Raw genomic sequence first — 24,561 nt, forward strand, 5'->3', positions numbered from 1 at the left:
GGCAGAAGTAGATATTTTTCTGGAACTCTCTAGCTTTCTCCTTAATCTAATGAATATTGGCAGTTTGATCTCTGGATCCTCGGCCTTTTCTAAACCCAGTTTGAACATATGGAAGTTCCTGATTCATGTACTGCTGAAGCCTAGCTTGAAAGATTTTGAGCATAACCTTGCTAGTGTGTGAAATAAGTGCAGTTGTGTGGTAGTTTGAACACTCTTTGGTATTGCCCTTCTTTGGGACTGACTTTTTCCAGTCCTGTGGCCACTGCTGAGTTTTCCAAATTTTTGGCATATTGAGTGCAGCACTTTCACAGCAACATCTTTTAGGATTTGAAATAGCTCAGCTGGAATTCTGTCAGCTCAACTATCTTTGTTTATAGTAATGCTTCTTAAGGCACACTTAACATTATACTCTAGGATGTCTGGCTCTAGGTGGGTGACCACACCATTGCAGTTATCTGAAGAAATCTCTAGTCTTTCCAACACTATTGTTTTCCTTTATTTCTTTGCACTATTCATTTAAGAAGGCCTTCTTATCTATCCTTGCTATTCTCTGGAACTCTTTATTCAGTTGGGTATATCTTTTCCTTTCTCCCTTTCTTTTTGCTTCTCTTATTTCCTCAGCTATTTGTAAGGCCTCCTCAGACAACCATATGGCCGTCTTGCATTTCTTTTCCTTTTGGGATAGTTTTGGTCACTGCCTCCTATACAATGTTACAAACCTCCATGCATAGTTCTTCAGACACTGTCTAGCAGATCTAATCCTGTTTATTACTTCCACTGTATAATCATAAGGAGTTTGATTTGGGTCATACCTGAATGGCCTAGCAGTTTCCCCTACTTTTTTCAATTAAAGCCTGAATTTTGCAATAAGGAGCTGATGATCTAAGCCACAGTCAGCTCCAGGTCTTGTTTTTGCTGACTGTATAGAGCTTCTCCATCTTTGGCTGCAAAGAACATAATCAATCTGATTTTGGTATTGATCACCAGTTGATGAGCATGTGTAGAGTCATCTCTCATGTTGTTGGAAGAGGGCTTTTGCTATGACCAGTGTGTTCTGTTGGCAAAACTCTGTCAGCCTTTTCCCTGCTTCATTTTGTACTCCAAGGCCAAATTAGCCAGTTATTCTGGATATCTCTTGACTTCCTGCTTTTGCATTTTGATCCTCTATGATGAAAAGGTGGAGAAGGCAATGGCAACCCACTCCAGTACTCTTGCCTGGAAAATCCCATGGACGGAGGAGCCTGGTAGGCTGCAGTCCATGGTGTCGCTAAAAGTCGGACACGACTGAGCAACTTCACTTTCACTTTTCACTTTCATGCATTGGAGAAGGAAATGGCAACCCATTCCAGTGTTCTTGCCTGGAGAATCCCAGGGACAGGGGAGCCTGGTGGGCTGCTGTCTATGGGGTTGCACAGAGTCGGACATGACCGAAGTGACTTAGCAGCAGCAGCATGATGAAAAAGACACATTTTTTTTAATGTTAGTTCTAGAAGGTGTCATAGGTCTATCATAAAACTGGCCAACTTCAGCTTCTTCAGCATTAGTGGTTGGGGCAAAACCTTGGACGACTGTGATATTGAATGGTTTGCCTTGGAAATGAATGAAAATCATACTGTCATTTTTGAGACTGTGCCTAAGTACTGCATTTCAGACTCTTTTGTTGACGATGAGGGCTACTTCATTTCTTCTAAGGGACTGCCTAATTTTCCTCTTATTTAAGTTTGACTCTTTCCTTTGGAATTATATCCAAGAGATATAACCTTTAGTTTTGTTTATTAATGCAGTTTAATAATGTTGTGAAACATTAATTGAATTGAAAATTATTAGCATAATTGTTAAGATAGCTCAGTAGGTACAGGGGTTACAGTAAGATTTCTTTCATCAACAGGGCTGAACTTAACTTTAAAAAATGAAGCTCTTGGTGTGGATGTGGAGAAAAGGGAACCCTTGGGCTCAGTTCATGAGATTGTAAATTGTAAATTTCTCAAGATAGAAAACAGTATGGAGCCTCTTCAGAAAATTAAAAATGGAACTGTCATACGAGCTACTAATTCCCCTTCTTTTCTTTTTATTGTAGCTATGTGGGATAATGGGTGTTAACTAAACCTATTGTGGTAATTACTTCATAGTATATGTGAATCAATACATCATGCTGTATGACTTTAATTTCTAGAATGACTTATGTCAGCTATTTCTCAGTAAAACTAGAGGGAATTCCCTGGCAGGTAGGACTGTGGCACTTTCACTGCCAGGGCCTGGGTTTGATTCCTGGGCCACGTGGCATGGACCAAAAAATCAAAATAAAAAAGTAAAATAAAACTAGAAAAAAAAATTTTAATGGACGCTCTTAGGTAACAAGAACAAGGTGTTCAGGGCATATTAAGTGCTGATCACAAGGTAATTCACTGTTACTGAACCTTTTAAATTGGCCCAGCTGTTCAAATTACTTTCTGAGGAGAAGAAAGATTTAAAACTTAAATAATTGAGGAATGATCCTAAGGGTAAGGAATGTAATGTAGTTAGGTGCTAGATAATGGAGTTTCAGTTTTCATTATTTAGAAAATATCTCTCTTGACTCATACTCCCTATTCTGGTGTTTTCAACCTTCCTCATTCTACTTATTATTCTCTGTAGGATTTCCCCATAAAGAGTTTTATTTATAATTTACTTATTTTGTTTATTTTCTGGCTTCTCCCACAAGAATGAGGGTAGGCATCTTTCTCTGTGCTGTTCATTGAGGTAGCTCAAATCTCTAGAACAACTGAATTCACTTAATCACTTTGTGCCTCATTTTCTCCATCTGTACAATGGGGTCAAAATAGCATCTATCTCAGGACTTAAGTGACTGAACAACAACAAAAATGTGTATTTTTTATTGGCTCAGAATAGTTCCTACAGCATACTAAAGAGCTACATAAATGCTTGCTACTACCATCATTATTATTAGTTCAGATAGCAAAAGCTGCGTGTGCAGAGACATGGAGGTGGGAAGCAGTATGATGTGATGGGAGACTGGATGGTAGTAGTGATGATGCCCATAAGGAACTGGGATGGTCAGGGTCATGATATCATGAACTGAAATCATGTTACATGTTGCATTTCTCAATGATTAATGGTCAATTTCTCCCTACTAAGATGCAAGCTCCAGGAAGACCCCCACGAGGCATTTGTGTGATGAATCACTGTATCCCAACATCATTCAACCACCTGCCTGAGGTCACCCAGCAGAACAGCCATAGTTCTGGACTGCCAGCCTGGTGCTGTTTCCAGAGCGCCCAGGCGAGTGAGGGAGCTCACCTAGCTTTCCTGAGCCTCGGTTTCATCATCAGCAGGATTATTAGGGGTTGACTGGGTGCATATCTCTTGTGAAGCAATGAACAAACTGCTGGGTACCCAATCAGTGCTCAATAAATGTTTATTTACCGTTCATTTCCCTTAAGCAGATAAGGGATTTGGAACAACGTGGTCGGGATGGAACTGGATGCTGTGACCTGAAAGGCCTCAGGCCTGGCGGCAGGATGCATGCGGCCTCTCTGCCCCCTCCCGGCCCCGGGCTCCTTGGTCCATGGGATTCTCCAGGCAAGGATACTGGGGTGAGTTGCCATTTCTTCCTCCAGGGGATCCTCCCGACCCAGGGATCGAACCCAGGGCTCCTGCATTGCAGGCGGATTCTTTACTGTTTGAGCCCCGGGGAAGCCCAAAGATGCTACTAGCTCAGGCCACCTGCTGCCCAGTGTGGGCGTGGTCAGCTCAGGCCTTCGCGGTCGAGTGTGGGCGTGGCCAACGCTCCCTCCTCTTCCTGCCACTCTCCGGGTTCCGCCCCGCGGGCTCCGTCCCCAGGAGGGCCTGCTTTCTTGCTGGCAACAGTATTTGACGGTTAGATGCCGCCGGAGGAATGACTGAGGAGGAGGTATCTGCGTTTAGAAGGTAGGACACGCAGAGGGAGGAGAGCTGGGAAAGCTTGAGAAGGTGTTTTCTTTGAAGGATTCCTCGGGCTTTGGGGACTGGAGGTGAAGTGGGTGTGGAACTTGGGGAGAGGAAGGAGCGCACGGAGCTAGCCGGCCAGTCCCAGGGGATCCTTTGCACCTGAGTCCTTCTGAGATTTCCAGGGTTCTGTCATAATCCACACATTATTTCTTCAAGGCATCTCTGTTTATCAGGCTCCTCTGGTCCTGTGGGGAAAATGAAACTGAAAGCAGGACTCTCCTTTTGCAGGGCTTTTGTTGAGCTGTTTTTATTTTCTACTCTGATGTTTTACTCGGGTTTCTTTTATTACTATTATTATTATTATTATTCCCTGGAACAGGAAATGGCAACCCAGTACTCTTGCCTGGAAAATTCCACGGACAGAGAAGCCTGGTGGGCTACAGGCCGTGGAGTCTTACTACTATCTTTTTTCTTTTTTTTTCATTTCCTCATAAGTTAGTCCAAGGTGTGGTGTTCTTAAATGATTGTATTACTTTGAAGCTAGCAGCTGAAGGAAGTGCCTGGAATAAATAAGGAAGCAGAGAGGAAAAGAAGTTTGAAGAAACCCTGAATCCTCCAGATTTCTTTGAGCTTCTTTCTTTCCATGATCTTTTCCAGCCCACCTCACACTCATTGTCACTAAAGTTGTTTACATAAACATTTGATCCAAAGAGTTCATTGCTGGGTGACTGTGCTTCCACTGCACATTTGGTTAGCTCTCTGAGGGCAGAGGCTTTGAGACTGTCAGGCAGGTGGGATTGCTGAAAAATAGTTGCTTTGTGATTTTTGTAGCAGAAGCAGTTATAAACATTCAGGTAAGTTTGCTGCCCTCTGCCCTCTGAATTGCATCTAAATGGCTCAGATCTGATGGAGGGCAGTTGGACTAAATTGACATTTCCTAGGTTCCCTATTTGTGTAGCATGTAAAGCACTGGGTGGGAAGAACGGGATGTGTTAAGGTTTTTTTTTTTCTTTTCATAAAGTGATGTAATTAGCTGTACCATTTATTGAAGGCCTAATGTTTCCCCCTCTCCCTCCTTCAGTGCACTTTGTATGGGGGGCTGTATTTATTGTTGCCCCCATTTGAGGGAACAGAAAATTCAGACTCGATAATCTAAGGTTACACAATTACGAAGAGTCTAGAGTTACACAGCGAGGGGCCAAACTTCGACCTTGCAGAGGTGGGAGTTCGAGTTCTTTCCTCGACTCCAGGAGTCCCCAGCCCCTGGGATCTAATGCCAGATGACTTGAGTTGGAGCTGATGTAATAATAATAAAAATAAAGTGCACAATAAATGTAATGCTCTTGAATCATCTCCAAACCCACCCCTCCCCCACCCCCACTCCATGGAAAAATTGTCTTCCATGAAACCGGTCCCTGGTGCCAAAAAGGTTGTGGGCTGCTGCTTACTCTACACTACTTTGAATAGGAGTGCACACTGTTGCACTTGCAAAGAGCCAGGAATGGACTGAGCATGCTCAACCAGAAATGCAGATTGGCGAAAAACATGTATTTTCTTATTAAATAAGGGTTCTGGTTTTTTAAAGAGGTCATTTATTTCTAGTAAGAGTGTGTTTATATGGCATTGGAAAAAAATGTATTAATATAGGTTGAGAATCCTAAAAACAATCATAGCCTTTGACTGATCATTTAGTTCTTTGAAATTAATCATAAGAAATCTATTATAATATTATAAGATCTCTCATAAGAAAACAAGATAAAATAAGCTAAGTTTGCTGCAACATTATTTAGAATTGTGAAAAAAAATCTAATTTTGAAACTCTGGTTTAAAAGTTACTTTAAAAATCTGCTCAGTATTAGGGAACTGAAACACCTCTCTAATGGTCTATTGCAGATATTAAAATATTTTAAAATACTTTGTAATAACACAGGACATTATTTATAGTAAGGTATTAAATGAAAGGAAGCCAAATACAAGTTACAGATCATGAGCCCAACTATTTTAAAAAATAATTTATAGACTATACTAAAATATTAACTATTCCTGTTTCTAAGCAGAGGGAGAATAGAGTAATACGTTTCTTGTATAAAATTTACATATATTTATGTTGTTGTTGCTGTTCAGTTGCTAAGTTGTGGCTGACTCTTTGTGACACCCTGGACTGCACACACCAGGCTCCTCTGTCCTTCACTGTCTCCCGGAGCTTGCTCAAATTCACGTCCATTGAGTTGGTGATGCTGTCTAACCATCTCATCCTCTATTGCCCCCTTCTCCTCCTGCCCTCATTCTTTCCCAACATCAGGGTCTTTTCCAGTGAGTCAGCTTTTCACATCAGGTTGCCAAAGTATTGGAGCTTCAGCTTCAGCATCATTTCTTCCAATGAATATTCAGGCTTGAACCCCATGAACAGTATGAAAAGATATATATTTATAATATTCTCTAATAAAAAATTCTATGATAGATGTGTTTTGAAAACATTGCTAGTGAAATTAATTTCTCTAATTCAAATGTTTTCTCACTCTGATAACACTACAAATTACCTCTCTCATCTCCAGGTGAAAAGTCAGAAGACCCCAAGAGTATTAGTGCCTCCTCATACTGATGGCCTGTAGCCAGACAATTCCTATTTCCCCTGACAGGAGTTTCTAACAGTTCCATGTCTCTTTGATCAAATCCCAAGGAGATAAGTTTTCATTTTCTCAAAGAGAAGGCAAGAAAGTTGTAGCCAGTGGTATATACCATCATGGAGACAGAGAGCCATAACAACCGTCAGGAAAGACCCACACCCTCTAGCAATGGGAAGGCTTCAAGGGAAGACAATCATTTGTTGATTAAAGCTGTGAAAGATGAAAAGATTGAGTTGGTCCAGCAATTGCTAGAAAGAGGGGCTGATGTCAATTTCCAGGAAGAATGGGGCTGGTCACCTCTGCATAATGCAGTACAAATTGGCAGGGAGGACATTGTGGATCTTCTGCTTAGTCATGGTGCTGACCCTTGTCTGCGGAAGAAGAATGGGGCTACTTCCTTCATCATTGCTGGGATTGTCGGGGACGTGAAGTTACTCAAACTATTACTTCCCAAAGTAGCAGATGTCAATGAGTGCGATGTTAATGGCTTCACAGCTTTCATGGAAGCTGCTGTGTATGGCCAAGTCGAAGCCTTAAGGTTCCTGTATAACAATGGAGCAGAGGTGAATTTGCACAGAAAGACAGTGGAGAATCAAGAGAGGATTAAGAAAGGAGGGGCCACTGCCCTCATGGATGCTGCTGAAGGAGGGCATGTAGAGGTCGTGGAGATCCTCCTTCACGAGATGGGGGCAGATGTCAATGCCCGGGACAATAGGGGCAGAAATGCTTTGGTCTATGCTCTTCTGAACTCTGATGTTGAGAAGGTGAAAGCCATTACTCGCCTTCTGCTGGACTGTAAGGTTGATGTCAACGTGAGGGGGGAAGGAAGGAAGACGCCACTGATCTTGGCAGTGGAAAAGAAGAACCTGGATCTGGTGCAGATGCTTCTGGAACAAACAGCTATAGAGATTAATGACACAGACAGTGAGGGTAAAACAGCACTGCTGCTTGCTGTTGAACTCAAGCTGAAGAAAATCGCCGAGTTGCTGTGTCTTAAAGGAGCCAGCACAAAATGCGGGGACCTTGTCACAATAGCGAAGCGCAATTATGACTCTGACCTTGCAAAGTTTCTTCGCCAGCATGGAGCTGTAGAAGACATTCAACCTCCCGATAAAGCCTGGAAGCCTCAGAGCTCGCGTTGGGGGGAGGCCCTGAAACATCTCCGCAGGATATCCCGCCCTATGATAGGCAAACTCAAGATCTTTATTGATGAAGAATATAAAATCGCTGACACTTCTGAAGGGGGCATCTACCTGGGGTTCTATGAGGAACAAGAGGTAGCCGTGAAGCGGTTCTCTGAAGGCAGCACAAGGGGACAAAATGAAGTCTCTTGTTTGCAGAGCAACCGAGCCAACCGTCACGTGGTGACATTCTATGGCAGTGAGAGCGACGGGGACTGTCTGTACGTGTGCCTCGCCCTATGTGAGCACACACTGGAGAAGCACTTGGCTGACCGCAGAGGAGAGGCTATGCAAAATAAGGAAGATGAATTTGCCCGAAACATCCTCTCATCTCTGTTTAAGGCTGTTGAGGAACTACACCTGTCTGGATACACTCATCAGGATCTGCAACCACAGAACATCTTAATAGGTGAGTCCCCAATCTTCTCTTAGAAATGTAGGGTCTTTATCAGAGGAACGGATTTTCATGGCAGAATAGGAAAGAACTAGAGTCAGTGTGGATTGTTCAATTTGAGGATGAATGTAGGAAATCCATAGTTACAGTGCAGTTCCCCCTGCTACCAGGTAGAACCTGTATTATTCCATGTGGAGGTGAAGGAAGCTCATGGAATACCAGGCTAACCTTATGCTGCCCTTGGCAAATACAAATATGAATGTAGGTTTTGGATGGAGCCAACTCCAAGAAGTTTGAATTCTTAGAGTAGTCTGTAAGTAAGAGAATCTAGAAAGTGTGTTCCTTCAGACAAGGTGGCAGTTAACGGTGAATGTTGTGTGTGTGCTCAGTTACCGTGAAACTTAATGGCAAAACTGAAGTCAAACTTGGGATCCAGGATAAGATGTGAGACAAGTGAAACACACTGCAAGCAGGCTGAACAAATCAGCATGTACTCTTGTAAAACAAAACCATACACTAAAGCAACATTCAAGGAAGGCAGAGCTGAGTGTGAAGTCCCAGGGCGCAAGGTAGTGCAGTAGTAAGAGCCTCAGCTTGGACTTCCCTGGTGGTCCAGTGGTTGAGAATTGGCAGAGGATGCCTGCCAATGCAGGGGGCACAGATTTGATCCCTGATCCAGGAAGATTCCACATGTCAGTAGGCAACTAAGCCCATGTGCCACAACTACTGAAGCCCTTATTCTCGAGCCCGTACTCCACAGCAGGAGAAGTCACCGAAATGAGAAGCCCATGAAGCAAAACTAGAGAGTAACTGCTGCTGTCCACAGCTAGAGAAAGCCCTCTTGCAGCAATGAAGACCCAGTGCAGCCAAACATAAATAATAATTTAGAAAGATCCTCAGCTTCAGCCAGGCTTAGGGAACCTTATAACCTAGTCCTACCACTTTGTAGTTTTGTAACCTCAAGGAAGTTGCTTAATTCTGTGAGTGTTGGTTTGCTCACTTGGGACTGATAATACCTCCTTCAAAAGGTTGTTACAAAGTCTTAAGTGCTCTGTGTCATATGGACAAGTCACCTGTACATTGTACGTGCCCAACAAAGGCCAGGTACTTGTCTAGAGGGCTAAAGTGGATGTGGATACCTAACCTACAGATATACACTGAGTTTAAACATGGTGTGAGGGGCCAGGGCAAAAAGAAGGTGTGGGCATTTAGAGGCAGAGAGCAGTATATAAGGTGCTGGAAGAGAGACACAGGTACACATAAGATCTGGCTTTAGTTTGAGGACAGGTACTCATGGCACTCCCTCCTGGTTTTAAGCAATGTTGCTGGGGAGACGGACAAGGGCCGGAAGTGTGTACAACTCTACCTGGTGAGAAAGAGTCTTAGAGGTTCATTTGGGGGTGGGGACCTTCCCAATTCTACCTGCCGATCTTGATGCGAAAGGGTCACACATCACATTCTAAAGAAAAATAATTTCTGAATACCTATTCTTCGAAATTTCTAGTGCTGCTTCTTCCATTCCTAAGCTTGAACAATAAAGAATTGATTATATCTATGCATTAAGGTGGTGAACCTAGCACATACTGCAGACTCTTCCCTGTATTAAATTCTTCAAATGATGGGAAAACATTTTTAAGTGAATTTGTAATTAAAATCAACATTAAAAAAAGAATTCTTAGAGGACAAAATCTTTGAGGAATCATGGAGAGACTAAACATAGATAGGATGGGATTGAAGAATGGCACAGGAGCCCAGGACAAATGCAGAATGCCACAGAAAAACATTACTCATGAAAGTGGGAAGAGTACAGAAAAGCACCACTCAAAAGCGATGGAAGCCAGAAACAGGAGAGAACCAAGGACCAGAGAGCAGGCAGATTGCTACCTCAGTAGAAATTAGGAAGATCAAACCCTGGACTTGCCCTCTCCCCTAGGGACCAAGCATCTATGACAGGCCTTTCTGTCTGCAGACAGGGGGACTACTTGAGACATTGAGCCACTGATGATTTTAAGAGAAAGACTCAAATGTGTTCCTTTATATGGCTGAGAAATATTCCATTATATATATGTACCACAACTTCTTTATCTATTCATCTGTCGGTGGACGTTAGGTTGCTTCCATGTCCAAGCTATTGTAAATAGTGCTGTGATGAACTTTGGGGTGCAAGTGTCTTTTTCAGTTATGGTTTCCTCAGGGTATGTGTCCAGTAGTGGGATTACTGGGTTATATGGTAGTTTTATTCCTAGTTTTTAAAGGAATCTCCATACTGTTCTCCATTGTGGCTGTATCAATTTACATTCCCACCAACAGTGCAAGAGGATTCCCTTTCCTCCACGCGCTCTTCAGCATTTATTGTTTGAAGTGGGGGGGCGGATGGCAAGGAGAGGGTGGGATGAACTGAGAGAGTAGCACATAACATTACCGTGAATAAAAGAGAGAGCTAATGGGAAGTTGCTGTATAACAGAGTGAGCTCAACACAGTGCCCTGTGACAAGCTAGAGGGGTGGATGGGCAAGATTCAAGAACAAGGGATGTAGCTATACTTATGGCTGATTCACGTTGTTTTATGGCAGAAGCCAACACAATAGTGTAAAGTAATTATCTTCCAATTAAAAATAAATTTTAAAAAACTCGAATTCAGAAAAAAAAAAGAGAGAGAGAGAAACAAAGAGCTGTTATCACACAGGATGTCTGCCAAAGCAACTATTAAGTGGCATGGCCCACTTACCCCAGAGCTTCACTGAAAAAAACGCAAAGCAGAAGCTCTGACAATGCTCTCATCCCTCCTCTGTGTTGGGTGGCATTAACAGGATGCACAGGATGTCAGGGAGTCTCAACTGTAATGTAAAACATATGTCAGAAATCACCTAAGATATTTAGAGTTGCTGGTAGACTTCCCTGGTGGTTCAGTGATTGGGACTCCCTGCTTCCACTGCAGGGGGTTGGGGTTCCATTCCTGGTTGGGGAACTAAAATCCCACATGCCACACAATGTGGCAAAAAAAAAAAAAAAAGTTATAAGAGTTGCTGATACTGAAAGGTTGTTGCTGAACCACGAAAGATGCCAGGATTCTTGGCCTCTGGAGGAGAAGAATTCAATCCGGGGCCAGTGATGAGGCTGGATCGCTTACAGCTTTTGTGTAATAAAGCTTTATTAAAGTATAAGAGATAGAGAAAGCTTCTGACATAGACATCAGAAGAGGGCAGAAGGAGTGCCCCCCCTGCTAGTCTTTAGCCAGATGTTATATAGCTACTAGCAGTCTGCTAATTAGAGAAAGGAAATGTCTCAAAACTCAGAGACTGGCACCAGGCCCCTCACCCACAACATGCATTTTCAGATAACATTAGCTCCAGGTGAGTCATCCCGGGTCATAAAACGATTGACATGAATCTTGAAGGCAGGTTTCCAAGTAAATATAGAGTTTCATTAAATGAGTAAAACATACTGGTTTGTCAAGTGGGTTCTGAGTCTTAGGTGAACCGACTTGAAGACAGAGTCTAGGGTAAATACATAGTTCATTAACATAGCTTAAGACAAGTATTTCCATAAGAAAAATGCATTGGTTAGCTCAAGGTTTGAGAAAAGTTAAGTTCAGAAATGCTGGGCTGGATGAAGCACAGCTGGAATCAAGATTGCCAGGAGATATATCAATAACCTCAGATATGCAGATGACACCACCCTTATGGCAGAAAGCAAAGAACTGAAGAGCCTCTGGATGAAAGTGAAAGAGGAGAGTGAAAAAGTTGGCTTAAAGCTCAACATTCAGAAAACTAAGATCATGGCGCCTGGTCACATCACTTCATAGCAAATAGATGGGAAAACAGTGGAAACAGTGGCTGACTTTATTTTTTGGGCTCCAAAATCACTGCAGATGGTGACTGAAGCCATGAAATTAAAAGACACTTATTCCTTGGAAGAAAAGTTATGACCAACCTAGACAGCATATTAAAAAGCAGAGACATTACTTTGCCAGCAAAGATCCATCTAGTCAAGGTTATGGTTTTTCCAGTAGTCATGTATGAATGTGAGAGTTGAACTATAAAGAAAGCTGAGCGCTGAAGAATTGATGCTTTTGAACTGTGGTGTTGGAGAAGACTCTTGAGAGTCCCTTGGACTGCAGGGAGATCCAACCAGTCCATCCTAAAGGAAATCAGTCCTGAATATTCATTAGGACTGATGCTGAAGCTGAAACTCCAATACTTTGGCCAGCTGATGCAAAGAACTGACTCATTTGAAAAGACCCTGATGCTGGGAAAGATTGAAGGCAGGAGGAGAAGGGGACAACAGAGGATGAGATGGTTGGATGGCATCACTGACTCAGTGGACGTGGGTTTGGGTAGACTCCAGTAGTTGGTGATGGACAGGGAGGCCTGGCATGCTGCAGTCCATGGGGTTGCAAAGAGTTGGACACGACTGAGCAACTGAACTGAACTGAACTGAACTGAAGTTCAGGTGGAGCTAGGTGTCGTCTTGGCAATACAGAATTGTAAGAGAAACCTCTTTTTAAATTTGTATAGAGAAGGGGAAAAAAACCTTAACACCTGTAGTTTGTTTCCTCCTGCCACTTAAGAGAGAGAAAAAATGTCTGACACTTGCAGCCTATTTCCTCCGTTTGGAAACCCCTGGCCCGTCTGCCTGTTACCCTCACAACACCATGAAAGAGAGGCATGAAACAGGAGAATTTACACCCAAAGAAACGTAACTATAACCGAGTGTATAAATTTCCCATGGCTATTGAAAGAAATTGTCACAAACTTGGTGCCTTAAAACAATAGGAATTTAATTTCTCATGGTTCTGGAAGCCAGAAGTGTGAAACCAGTTCCACTGGCACCAAGTCAGGTGTCAGCAGGGCCGAAGTCCCTCTTGATGTTGTATACAGAAACTATGTGAAAGCTTTAAAATTTTTATAGCACTTTAACCATGTCTATTGAAACTAAAAAAAAAAAAAAAAAAAATGGGCTCAGATGGTAAAGAAACTGCCTGTGATGCAGGAGAACCAGGTTCGATCCCTGGATCAGGAAGATTCCCTGGGAGAAGGAAATGGCACCCCACTCCACTATTCTTGCCTGGAAAACTCCATGGACAGAGTAGCCTTGATGGGCTACAATCCATGGGATCACAAAGAGTCAGACTTGACTGAGTGACTTAACACTTTCACTTTTCATGGGAAAAAAAAAAATCAAATGTTAGAAGAGATGTGAAGTGTTCCGTTAAGCACTTTCAAATTTCAGTAGCAGAAAACACAAAGTGGCTTAAATAAGTGAAGGGAATTATTGAAATAATTGAAAACAGTCTGTGATTTATTATGTACACCCTATCTGCTCCTTCAATCTCATTACAGGCTATCTTGCCACCCCAGGCATTCTCCATGAATTCCTATCTGGAATTTTCTCTTCCCTTTCTTCCCAATTCCACTCACCTATCCAATTTCTACTCATCTTTTCTCTCTAGGCATCTCTCTTTTTTTTTTTTTTTACCTCACCCCAAGGCTTGCGGGATCTTAGTCCCCTGATCAGGGATTGAACCCATGCCCCTTACACTGGAAGCATGGGGTCCTAACCACTGGGTCTCCAGGAAATTCCCTAGGCATCTCTTCCGGAATGAAAACTTCTCCCCCTCTACACAGCCATGTAGCTCTTCTCATGGTACACTTTTAGAGCATCCTGAACTTTTGACCAGCATTTTCAAAACTGCAATTAATGTTTAGCCATGTATTTATTCCTTTACCGTTGGCCTCCTTGCCCAGAGACTCTAAACTCTGTAGAGCCAGGACTGTGTTCTCCTTCCTCACCATCATTTTTTCTCTCACTAAACATTTGTTGAACAATTTGATGGGTTCATTTTTGTTAGACTCTGGATTTCCCTACAATGCTGAGGTCCAGATTCATAATGAAAGGGCTCTGAGTAACAGTTGTGCTGGCTGGTATCTGTGGTTACCCAGCCTTCCTTCTCAGATTCCTTTAGGCCACCTCTTTGAGGACAAATCATCTTTGACTTTGTTCCCCACCTCTCTTATCCCTCTTTCTGAGGACTCAGTGGCTTCCTTCAAAGGAGGAAGATGCTGAAGAGGGGAGGGAGGCATCGACTCATTAGAAGCACGTGGTTGACTCGCGGTCACAGATGACAATGTCAGAGTGGGCAGTGGTGAGTGGGTTTGATTTGGTGGAATGCTATGCTAAGGTGGTCTTGGATTTGGACCCTTCAGCTCTAGGGTCCAGTTGTTCTTCAGCTATAGGACGTAACCTTAACTCCTGCCAGCAGCTTCTTTACAAATCTGTGCTCTTTGACCCCAAGAATTGCATGAAGGGGGAGCTGGCTACACTTATCCTCATACTTCCCCACCCCCTGGCTTGGGATGGATAAAATGTAAGTCCTACTCTTAGCAGATACCAGCAGGTCAAAGAACACAGTGCACGTGACTGTTTTGAAAAGTAAATAAGGCAGATATGAGCTCATCATTGTCTTCCTCAGTGATGATGGATTGTACATTGATTGAGTAACAGATTTATGTAAATTAATTTTAACACGGGGATTGAGGATTTTCTCAATAATTGCTTGTACAGGATAATTGCTTTACAGTATTGTGTTGGTTTCTGCCAAACGTCAACATGAATCAGCCACAGTATACATGCCCCCTCCCTCTTGAACCTCCCTTCCACCTCCCACCCCTCTAGGTTGTTATGGAGCCCCAGCTTGAGTTCCCTGAGCCATACAGCAAATTCCCATTGGCCATCTGTTTTACATATGGTAATGTAAGTTTCCATGTTACTCTCTCCATACATCCCCCCCAAGAATAAGCAATTTCAGTGCCTCTCCACAAACTCTCCTTTAGATTCCAAGAATGCTGCTTGCCTGGCAGATTTTGATGAAAGCATCAAGGGGACTGGCGATCCACAGGAAATCAAGAGAGATCTAGAGGTAATTTCTAGAAACAGTTTACTTTTCCATCTCTCTACTTCCTTATTCATTCATTATCTTACTTCCTGTGGCCAATTAAAGGATGTTCCTATTTCACCTAGGAAAGAAAGAAGTTTCAAGGCATTTCCTCAGTATGCATGGCCCCCACTCCCTTGCAGACAACAGCATCTCTCTGGGTGGGTGTGGAGTTGGTCCTTGCTGTGGCCGTTTCTGCATCTCTTTGGATGTCTCTCTACCCTCACAGGATAAATGGAAAATACATTGAGCATGCCACATTTCTTGAAGAATTACCTCCAGGAGATTTCTCCAGAATAATTCCACAATTCCTGTAGGAAGTATTTGATGCCTGAAGACAAAGTAAATGAGATTTCTTTTCCCAATCTATTCAAATGCATGTGCTAAACTCCTAGGAGGGCCAGATACTAAGGCCCTCTGAAGCACATGGGAACGACGGGATTGATCCCTAGCTCAAAAGAGACTATAGTTGGCCCCACGGGTTAAGATCCTAAATAACTGTTTCCCCAGAGAGGAGACAAACCGGGAGACATATAACCTCTGTAGACCACAGCTCCTGGATAGACTCTGACCCGTTAGGGCAGCCCGCCCCTTGGAATTCTCCAGGGTGCTGAACTTCCAACCCAGTTGGTAAGAACTCTCCATCCACACCTGGCCTTTCTGGCTCAGTGGCTCCAGATCTGAGCCCCTTCCCTGACTGGTGTCTTAGTGCAGAAGTTCCTGTGCTGGCCTCGTCCCTAGTCTTTCCTCCCTGCTGTGTCCTGACTCCTGGGGTGTTCACTGTGTTCTTCTGGACCTGGTCTGGCTCTTTTAATCTCCTGCCTGACACAGGCCCAACCCAAAGTCCCTGTTCCTAGCCAGACTCTGAGCACCCGCTGCCCCTTGTTTAAAACCTCTCCCTTTCCCTGGTTTATCTAAAAATTCTATCTGTACTTTGAGGTCTAGCTCAAATTCCTCTTCCTCTAAGCAGTCTGCTCTGACAGCTCTGGCCTGGGATTATCTTTTGCTCCTTATAAAACTAAACTACACTCTCTTGAAGAGTTCTCCATGCCCAGGCTCATGCCCAACCTGTGGGCTCCTTGAGATTCTACCCATTTTCCATTTGCTCATAGCCTGTGCCCCACCCTCCAAAGTTCCCCAAATAGAGTACTAATTCATAAGCACTTTTGACTTGATTTATGGGCTTCCCTGGTGGCTTAGAGGGTAGAGAATATGCCTACAATGCAGGAGACCTGGGTTTGATCCCTGGGTGGGGAAGATCCCCTGGAGAAGGGAATGGCAACCCACTCCAGTATTCTTTCCTGGAGAATCCCATGGACAGAGGAGCCTGGTGGGCTACAGTGCATGGGGTTGCAGAGAGTCAGACACAACTGAGTGACTTTCATTCACTCATGGCTTCTGTGCAGGCCCTGGGGCTGCTGGTCCTGTGTGTGGTAAACAAGGGAAACGTTTCTTTTGAGATGCTGAAGGACCTAAGAACTGAAGAGCTGGTTGAGCGTTCTCCAGATAAGGAAACTCGGGACCTCATTCAGCATCTCTTAGTTCCTGGGGACAATGTGAAGGGCCATCTGAGTGGCCTGCTGGCTCATCCCTTCTTTTGGAGTTGGGAGAGGTAAGGAAAACAATGTCTATTATAGGCCTCTAGGATGGAGATGGTGAGTGTATTAGTCAGGGCTCTTTATATTGGGTTGGCCAAAAAGTTCATTTGGGTTTTTCCATAAGATGTTACTACAGAAGAACCCCAAAGAACTTTTCTTTCTTTTTTTCCCAAAGGACTTTTCAACTAACCTGATATATATACAAAATAAGGAAATGCCTCATGCAATACTGGGGCTGAGAAGTTCTACCATCTGCCCTCTTCAAGCTGGTGACCCAGGAAATTCAGTTGTATAATTTAGTCTGAATTCAAAGGCATGGGAACCAGGAGAGCTGAAGATGCAGATTCCAGTAAAGGTTTGAAGGCCTGAGAACTTGGAGAACTGAGGGCAGGATTAGAACCATGTCCCAGCCAAAGTGATCAGCAGGGAGATGGCAAATTTCCCCTTTCATTCTGTTCAGGCTGTCCATAGATTGGATGATGCCCACTCGCACTGGGAAGGGCTCTCTGCTTCACTGGTTCAAATGCTAATCTCCTCTGGAAACATCCCCACAGACACACCCACAGTAATATTTAATCTGAGTGCTATGTGCGTGGTTGGTGAAATTAACAGATGAAATTAACCATCATGGTGAGGCGGGCAGGAGTCAGGCTGGGAATCAGCAGACCCAGGCTTTGAGTTTCCTGGGTGGATGTCATCGGAGGAGTGACTTAACTTCTCTGGATCTGATTTTTTTCCATTGAAGAATAGAAAAATGATTCGGGCAAAAAGAGAGAGTGAGAGCTCTCCTATTGTGCAGATTGTTTAGAGACATGCTTTTACTACTCTTATCAAATGCCAAAACCTAATAGTTTTCTCTTTCTGGGAAAAGTGGGAAGGGTGGAATGATCATGATCATTCTGTCATTCTCAGCCGCTACCGGACCCTCCGGGATGTGGGAAATGAATCTGACATCAAAACACGAAATACTGATGGCAAGATCCTCCAGCTTCTGCAACCTGAAACATCTGAACTTCCCACAAGTTTTTCCCAGTGGACAAATGAGGTATGAACAACTTATATGGTCTGGGAGTTATTCCAGGAATAAGAACCTGTTATGTTGGTTTTCTTAACTTTTTTATACTATGAGCCTGGTTCAACCAAGAGGTAGGAGGGCTTTTCCTTGTCCTCCTCCCATCCCAGACCCCCTCAGCTCTTCTGATCTCTGCTCCAGGCCACGTCCTCCTGAGATACTCATCTAGGCTCCTCTTTAGAATGGACTTTTCACAGCCCAAAAGCCTTTTCCTCTTCTGTGACTTTCTCTCAAGCTGTATTTTCTGAGTGAGGTCTGACTAATAATTCTATTTCCATTGTGACAAGAGCAGCTGATTAAATAGAGTTTAATCCAAGGGAGGTACTTCCACAGGGGCATTTCCATCCAGGGAGACTGGCTGCCTCTGATGCTGGTGAATAGCCCAGCATTGAGCACCCACACACCCACACCTACTTTATGGATGAGAAAACAGAAAAACAAAAAACAATCATCTTTTGGTAACGATAACCCTATATGCAAAACAGAAAAAGAGACTCAGATGTATGGAACAGACTTGTGGACTCTGGGAGAAGGAGAGGGTGGGATGTTTCAGGAGAACAGCATTGAAACATGTATATTATCTAGGGTGAAACGGATAACCAGCTCAGGTTGGGTACATGAGACAAGTGCTCGGGCCTGGTGCACTGGGAAGACCCAGAGGGATCGGGTGGAGAGGGAGGTGGGAGGGGGGACTGGGATGGGGAATACATGTAAATCCATGGCTAATTCATATCAATGTATAACAAAAACTACTGTAATGATGTAAAGTAATTAGCCTCCAACTAATAAAAATTAAAAAAAAAAAAACAAAAAAACAATCATCTTTCAAATTCCTTCTCTTCCAGAGAAGGTCTACCCAACTTGAATTCAATATAGTGGAACATGGGCTTCCCAGGTGGCACTGATGGTAAAGAACCCACCTGCCAATGTAGGAGACACAAGGGACGTGGGTTTGATCCCTGGGTTGGGAAGATCCTCTGAAGGAAGGCACGGCAGCCTACTTCAATATTCTTGCCTGGAGAATCCCATGGACAGAGTAGCCTGGTGGACTACAGTCCATGGGGTCGTACAGAGTCAGACACGGCTGAAGCAACTTAGTACACATGCACTTATAGTGGAGCATAATAATTAATCACTCATTCAGTCTAATTGGCACTATCAGAACTTTCACTATTATGAATTAGCAGACATCTATCAAATACCAGTGTGTGTTAGGACCATGCAAGGTCATGGATATACAAAGCAGAGTATGGCATCCAAGTGGGGCTGAGAGGCCTACAGAAGGGATGGCTGTGGGATACATGCTGGGTACCCCTGAGATATGAGCAGAGCATTATGGGAAAATCCACAACTCTCAAATCTTTGAGTGGGACCAACGGCTTCCATATCTTAGGCCTGAGGTAGGACTCTGCTTCTCCCATGCCTCCTCGTTTCTGGGTCTCATTTTGCTTTCCTTCCCTTGTCTGCCTCTAGACCACACATCACACTCATAGTTGTTGGCTTAACATCTGTCTTTTCTGCTACCCAGTAAGTTCTGTAAGGAACTGATAGTATCACCTGGGCAGCCTTCTAGTCACCAGTTACTCTTTCTAAGGGGCCCTCTGGCTTCATGGTTGTTGCATCTTATTCTCTTACTCCAAACTATTTCTAAATATCAGAACTGTCTACAAAGAGTGTGAGCACAAATAGTCAGTGGGAATTTGCTGTATGATGCAGGGAGCTCAAATGAGGTGCTCCGTGACAACCTAGAGGGGTGGAGGTGGGAGGGAGGGGACATATGTATATACTTATATACATATACATATAAGTATATGTATATACTTATGGCTGATTCATGTTGCTATATGGCAGAAACTAACACAGTATTATAAAGTAATCATCCTCCAACTAAAAATTTAAAAAAAAAATGAAAAAAAAAGTGAGAGCACAAAGAAGAAGGCATTACTAATATGAGAGCAGCTGCCCTGGGACACCTCGGGACAAGGAGAAATATGTAACTTTGGGAAACATAACTACAAACAAAACAAAGAACAGCCACACTCACTACGGCAATGGCTGCAAGGCCTGGTCTCAGTCAGGACAGCCCTCTTTAAAGAGGAGATGTAATCAGGTATGAATTTGAAAAGGTGGCCACAAGGATAGCAGTACTGTATAGTATAATGAGCAAATTTCCTCATGTAGTAGCCAATGATTTCCTAAACCATGTTTTACTGTAGTTAATTTCTATGAAAACAATTCTCTTGGAAAATAGATACACAAATTTAAAGTTATTTATCGTTCCACATCCAAATACAACCACAGTTAGCACTATGGTGTACAGTGTTTACTTCCATTCTTTTCTATTAATTTGCTTTATTAATTAGTTGTAATTTTGGCATATATTCAAATTTGTATTCTGCCTTTTTGTATTAACATTCTATCAGGATTTATTTTGTGTTGTTACCACATTTTTGTGTAATTTTTCTTTAGGTTGATGAATCTGTGATGAAAAAAATGAATGCGTTTTATAAAAAAGGGAATACCTATCAGAACACTGTAGGTGACCTGCTGAAGTTCATCCGGAATTTGGGAGAGCACATTAATGAACAAAAGAATACAAAGTAAGAACTGTTTTTGCTCTTATAGGTCATATATGAGATGAGAATAATTTAAAAATTCCAGTTCTAAGTTTATATCTGCTATTCGATGGAAAGAAGAAAACTTATTTTGATGAAGGGAAAATCATTCCTCCCTTCTGTTTGGAAAAGGCCCACCACAAGGGTCTTATAGTCAGTGATGGACATTCCCATAAGGTTCTCATCTTCCTTTTCAGTTTTTGTTGAGCCTGCTTGAACAGAAGGCTAGCGACTCTTGTGAGAAGAAACACAGGGGACTGGGTGGCCGGGCAAAACGAATGTACATTATAAGTGTAGCCCCATGTTAATTCAGTTAGCTTTTGCTACCAAAAACCTCAGTTGCAGACTCACCCAAAATTTGCAGTTTTCAGGGCTCTTTTGGATTTCAGCATTGTAGATAAGAGATTGTAGAATTGTACTATGTCCATTTTATAGATAATAAAACTGAGGCACAAAAAAACTTAAGTTGATGAAATTTACTGTTAGTTGAACAGTCAGGAGATTAATCTTGCTCTGTCAGATTCCAAAGTCTTTGTTTATTCTGCTATAGACACCAGGGGAGCAAAAAAAAAAAAAAATCTCCAGGGCCATATACTGTAAAAGGGAGGATGCAGAGTTTGGGGCAGGCATATCAAAATATTTCTGTTTCATTTCAGGATGAAGTCAAAAATTGGAGAACCTTCCCAGTATTTTCAGGAGAAATTTCCTGATCTGGTCATGTATGTCTATAAGAAACTACAGAACACAGAATATGCAAAGCATTTTCCAAAAAATCTCAATCCAAACAAAGCCGACGTGTGATGGAATTGGTGGTGGTAAGCAGGCTGGCCAGCCCTAGTAGTGCCTTTTGAATTCAGGGAGGTACAATTTTGCTGTGCGAGTCACAACTCTCTGGGACTCTTGATTTTTTATTTTTATTTTTTGGCCATGCCATGCAGCACGTGGGATCTTGTTTCCCCCACCAGGGATTGAACCTGGGCCCTCTGCAGTGGAAGTGTGGAGTCCCAGCCATTGGACCACCAGGGAATTCCCTGGGCCTTTTGACTAACGTCGTTGCTTGTGAGTGATAAATTGCGTAGCCGATGTGTCAGTTCCTGGTGCAGTGCTCAACATTCTCCACGTTTACTACAACAACAACAACAAAAAGTGTATGCTCAAACTACTTTGGTCCTTAGTAAAGCTTAGTGGCAGGAGCTGAGAAGGCATCCTGCTAAGATGGCATCCTCTTGTCAATTGCACCAAAGGAGTGAGTTCCTAGACCCCTAATGCTTTATTTTTACATCAATTATCTCAAGTAATTATTCCAACAACCTTGCAAGATAGGATTAATGTCCCCATTTAGGAACTGAAGAGCCTGACAGACTCAGGGAGTTTGAACAACTTGACCCAGATTATACAGCCTGCACAGAGTGCCGTATAAATGGATGTGGTGTTATTGTTAACTCATGCGGTCACCTTAGCACTCAGTGACTAGCTCAGAGCTCTTCTGCATGAGACCCAAAAAGAATAGGTCAAAGGGACTCTAGGTGGCTCGTTCATCCATCCATTCATTCATTAATATGTGCTGAGCACCAACTAGTACGTGCCGCGCTCCTTCTAGAGCCACTCGTGCTCATTTCCTATGACCTAAGGCAGTACTTTTGAACTGTTGACAATCTTGCGCTCCAGAGGCCATTCGGCCAGTTAGAATGGCTGTCCGAGCAGAGGGTAGGGGGTGGTACTGGCGTTCCAGTAGATAGAGGTCAGGGATGCTGCTGAATGCTCTATGATATGCGCAGGACAGCACCCCCCGCAAAGAGAATTATCTAGCTAAAATATCAGTGGCTCTGAGGATGAGAAACTCTGCCTTAAGAGGCTGTGACACCTTTGAACTGGCTGGGAGCCCAGGACTGTGGAGTGTGTGGCCCACCTCACGAAGGAGTGACCAGAGTCTGATGTCTTGCTTTAGGATCTGTAATGAGACAGCACCCGGGTCGCCTCCTCAGGAAGTCCTCTGAAGCCCCTCACTTTCCACACCGCCATCTGAGCGTCCTGTCTGCTCCCGAGCACCACAGCCACCCCAGAGCATGCTTCTCTCCACCCAGAGCGTGGCGCTTCCTCCATGGAATCTGAGCCCCTTAGGGCCCTTGATATATTGATGTGTGTCATTACAGTCTAGCAAAATGTCTGCCAATGATCAATAATTATTCATTGAAAAATGAACAATCCATCTTCATAGATGAGTAATATATGTAGATGACATTTTGATGGTGTTTTATAATCTATAAATTACACCTGCATATTTTATCTTTTAGTTTTATAAATAATCCTGTAAGGTAAGCATTATGATCCTCATTTCGCAGATGAGGAAACTAAGGTTAGAGATGCGTTGATTTCCTCTAATGCATAGGAAGTGTCACCGTCTCGATCTGAAAAGATTTTCTGGCTTGGAGCCTGATTTCTTTCCATTTATCCTCACTGTGGTGGTGAAGATGTAGCTTTGTAGTGAGAGGAGCTGGGGAAGAACATGTCTCTTAGGTTCTTTTTTAAAAAGGAGGTTCGTTTTTAAAAAACGCCAGTACCACCACTGGTGGCCCAGTGGTTAAGAATTTGCCTGCCAGTGCTGGGAACAGGGGTTTGATCCCTGGGCCAGGAAGATTCCACAAGCCGAGGGGCAACTAAGCCCCTCATTGTTGTGTGCAATGACGGCTGAGCCTGTGCTCCAAAGCCCATGCCATAGCTAGAGGAAGCCCGCATGCAGCAGTGAAGATCCAGCACAGCCATAAACAAACAGATAAACAAACATCTACAAATAAATACATAAAAAGAAGGTGGCCTCCGTATAGCTCAGGGAACTCTACTCAGTGCCCTGTGGTGATCTAAATGGAAGGAAATCCAAGGAAGAGGGGATATATGTGTATACATATAGCTGACCTGCTTTGCTCAACTGTACACCAATAAAAATAAAAAATGAAAAGGAGATGGTATCGACTTCCCTGGTTGTCCAGTGGTTAAAACTCTGCGCTTCCAGTGCAAGGGGCACAGGTTTGATCCTTGGTCAGGGAACTAAGGTCCTGCATGCCTCATGGCACAGCCAATAGATAAATAAAAAATATTTAAAAGGAGGTGGTCTAAAAACAGGTGTTATGGAATGAAATTAACAAGCGCTGGAAGAAACTTAAGACTTTTCTTTAAGGTTTCAGGAGCAGCAGTTTTAAAAGTAAGATTTGATTTTCTGATTTGTAGTGAGTACCTAGATATGACAATCAAATGTCCATTAGTAAAATTCAGTAAAACTTTGAATTATCTGAATGTCTGATTTTCTGAGTGACATTTCCACTTTAGAGAGTGGTGATATCTACAGTAGGAAATGCTCAATGATTAACTCCTGGGTAAATTTTAAGAAAGGCATTCTGCCCTTTAGTAATGGGAAAAAGAACCTAATTTTAGCCCTCCATTAATCTGGGACACCCTGGATGTCCTTGTAGAAAAAGATCTGATCATTTTTCTCCCCGCTTTAATCCTCTAAGGGTTTCTGTGGATATGCTGCAAATATTTCTGATTCAGTTGCCATTATCACAAACATTTAATTGAGCTTGTAGTTCATGTTAGATACTGTGTTAGGCACCGTGATTCTGTGCATGGACTTGTCAAGCAGAGGTGCCAGTTACACAGAGATGAGGGGAGCTTGCCTGCCTAGAATGCACTAAACAAGCAACATAAGAGAGAAAATTATGTTAAGAATAATCATTACCACCTCTTGAGCACCTACTGCTTTCTAGAGCCAAATAATTTTACATATGACATCCCGAAACATGCATGAACACTGCCATAGATGCAATTATTCCCATTTTATAGAAGATGCAACTAATGCTTAGAAAGGTTTGCGAAGTATGGGTACTAAGTGGACGAGCCAAGGTGCAAACCCAGTTCTGCAAGTCCATAGAGCGTGGTTTTTCTGGACAGCCAAATATGGCTTTTGATCATCCTTTTCATCATCTAATCCTCAGCTACAGGAGTTCAGGTAGGCTGGGTGGTCACTGTGAGGATGTGTCTCGGGGCTTTTCATCCATCCCTTCGTTAAGCCTAGGAGGTCAAAATTACCTATGACCTTCAGAGCAACCAAATCCAGTGGTCCTTCTCTGTCTTCATGAAGCTTACACCACAGCTGATTCAGATAACTCTCCTTTTGCCCATGGCCCCGTCTTCTTCAGCACCCTCAGGCTCACACTCA

At 43.1% G+C, this 24,561-nt stretch overlaps 1 protein-coding gene across 2 annotated transcripts; it reads left to right on the top strand.

Moving 5' to 3' along the window:
- The first annotated feature begins 3,798 nt into the window (after positions 1-3,798).
- Positions 3,799-23,635, top strand: RNASEL (ribonuclease L). 2 transcript variants are annotated; one of them, XM_020908991.2, is made up of 7 exons: positions 3,799-3,927; positions 6,483-8,144; positions 14,963-15,048; positions 16,470-16,675; positions 17,574-17,706; positions 20,203-20,333; positions 21,005-23,635. In XM_020908991.2, exons 2-7 carry the CDS (start codon positions 6,671-6,673, stop codon positions 21,147-21,149), a joined length of 2,175 nt encoding a protein of 724 aa, XP_020764650.2. In that variant the 5' UTR covers positions 3,799-3,927; positions 6,483-6,670; the 3' UTR covers positions 21,150-23,635. The 2 variants fall into 2 exon arrangements, 1 of the variants encoding a protein (XP_020764650.2); XR_011490277.1 differs by lacking the exons at positions 20,203-20,333; positions 21,005-23,635 and adding an exon at positions 16,837-17,016 and having other exon boundaries at positions 17,574-17,702.
- The last annotated feature ends 926 nt before the right edge of the window (positions 23,636-24,561 follow it).

The sequence above is a fragment of the Odocoileus virginianus genome, chromosome 11 (assembly GCF_023699985.2).
Source record: "Odocoileus virginianus isolate 20LAN1187 ecotype Illinois chromosome 11, Ovbor_1.2, whole genome shotgun sequence".
NCBI lineage: Eukaryota > Metazoa > Chordata > Mammalia > Artiodactyla > Cervidae > Odocoileus > Odocoileus virginianus.

Coding starts and splice junctions, on each gene's coding strand:
- RNASEL (XM_020908991.2), top strand. CDS start 6,671: ATGGAGACAGAGAGCCATAACAACCGTCAGGAAAGACCCACACCCTCT. Junction 15,049..16,469: donor AAATCAAGAGAGATCTAGAG/GTAATTTCTAGA, acceptor GCTTCTGTGCAG/GCCCTGGGGCTGCTGGTCCT. Junction 17,707..20,202: donor TTTCCCAGTGGACAAATGAG/GTATGAACAACT, acceptor ATTTTTCTTTAG/GTTGATGAATCTGTGATGAA.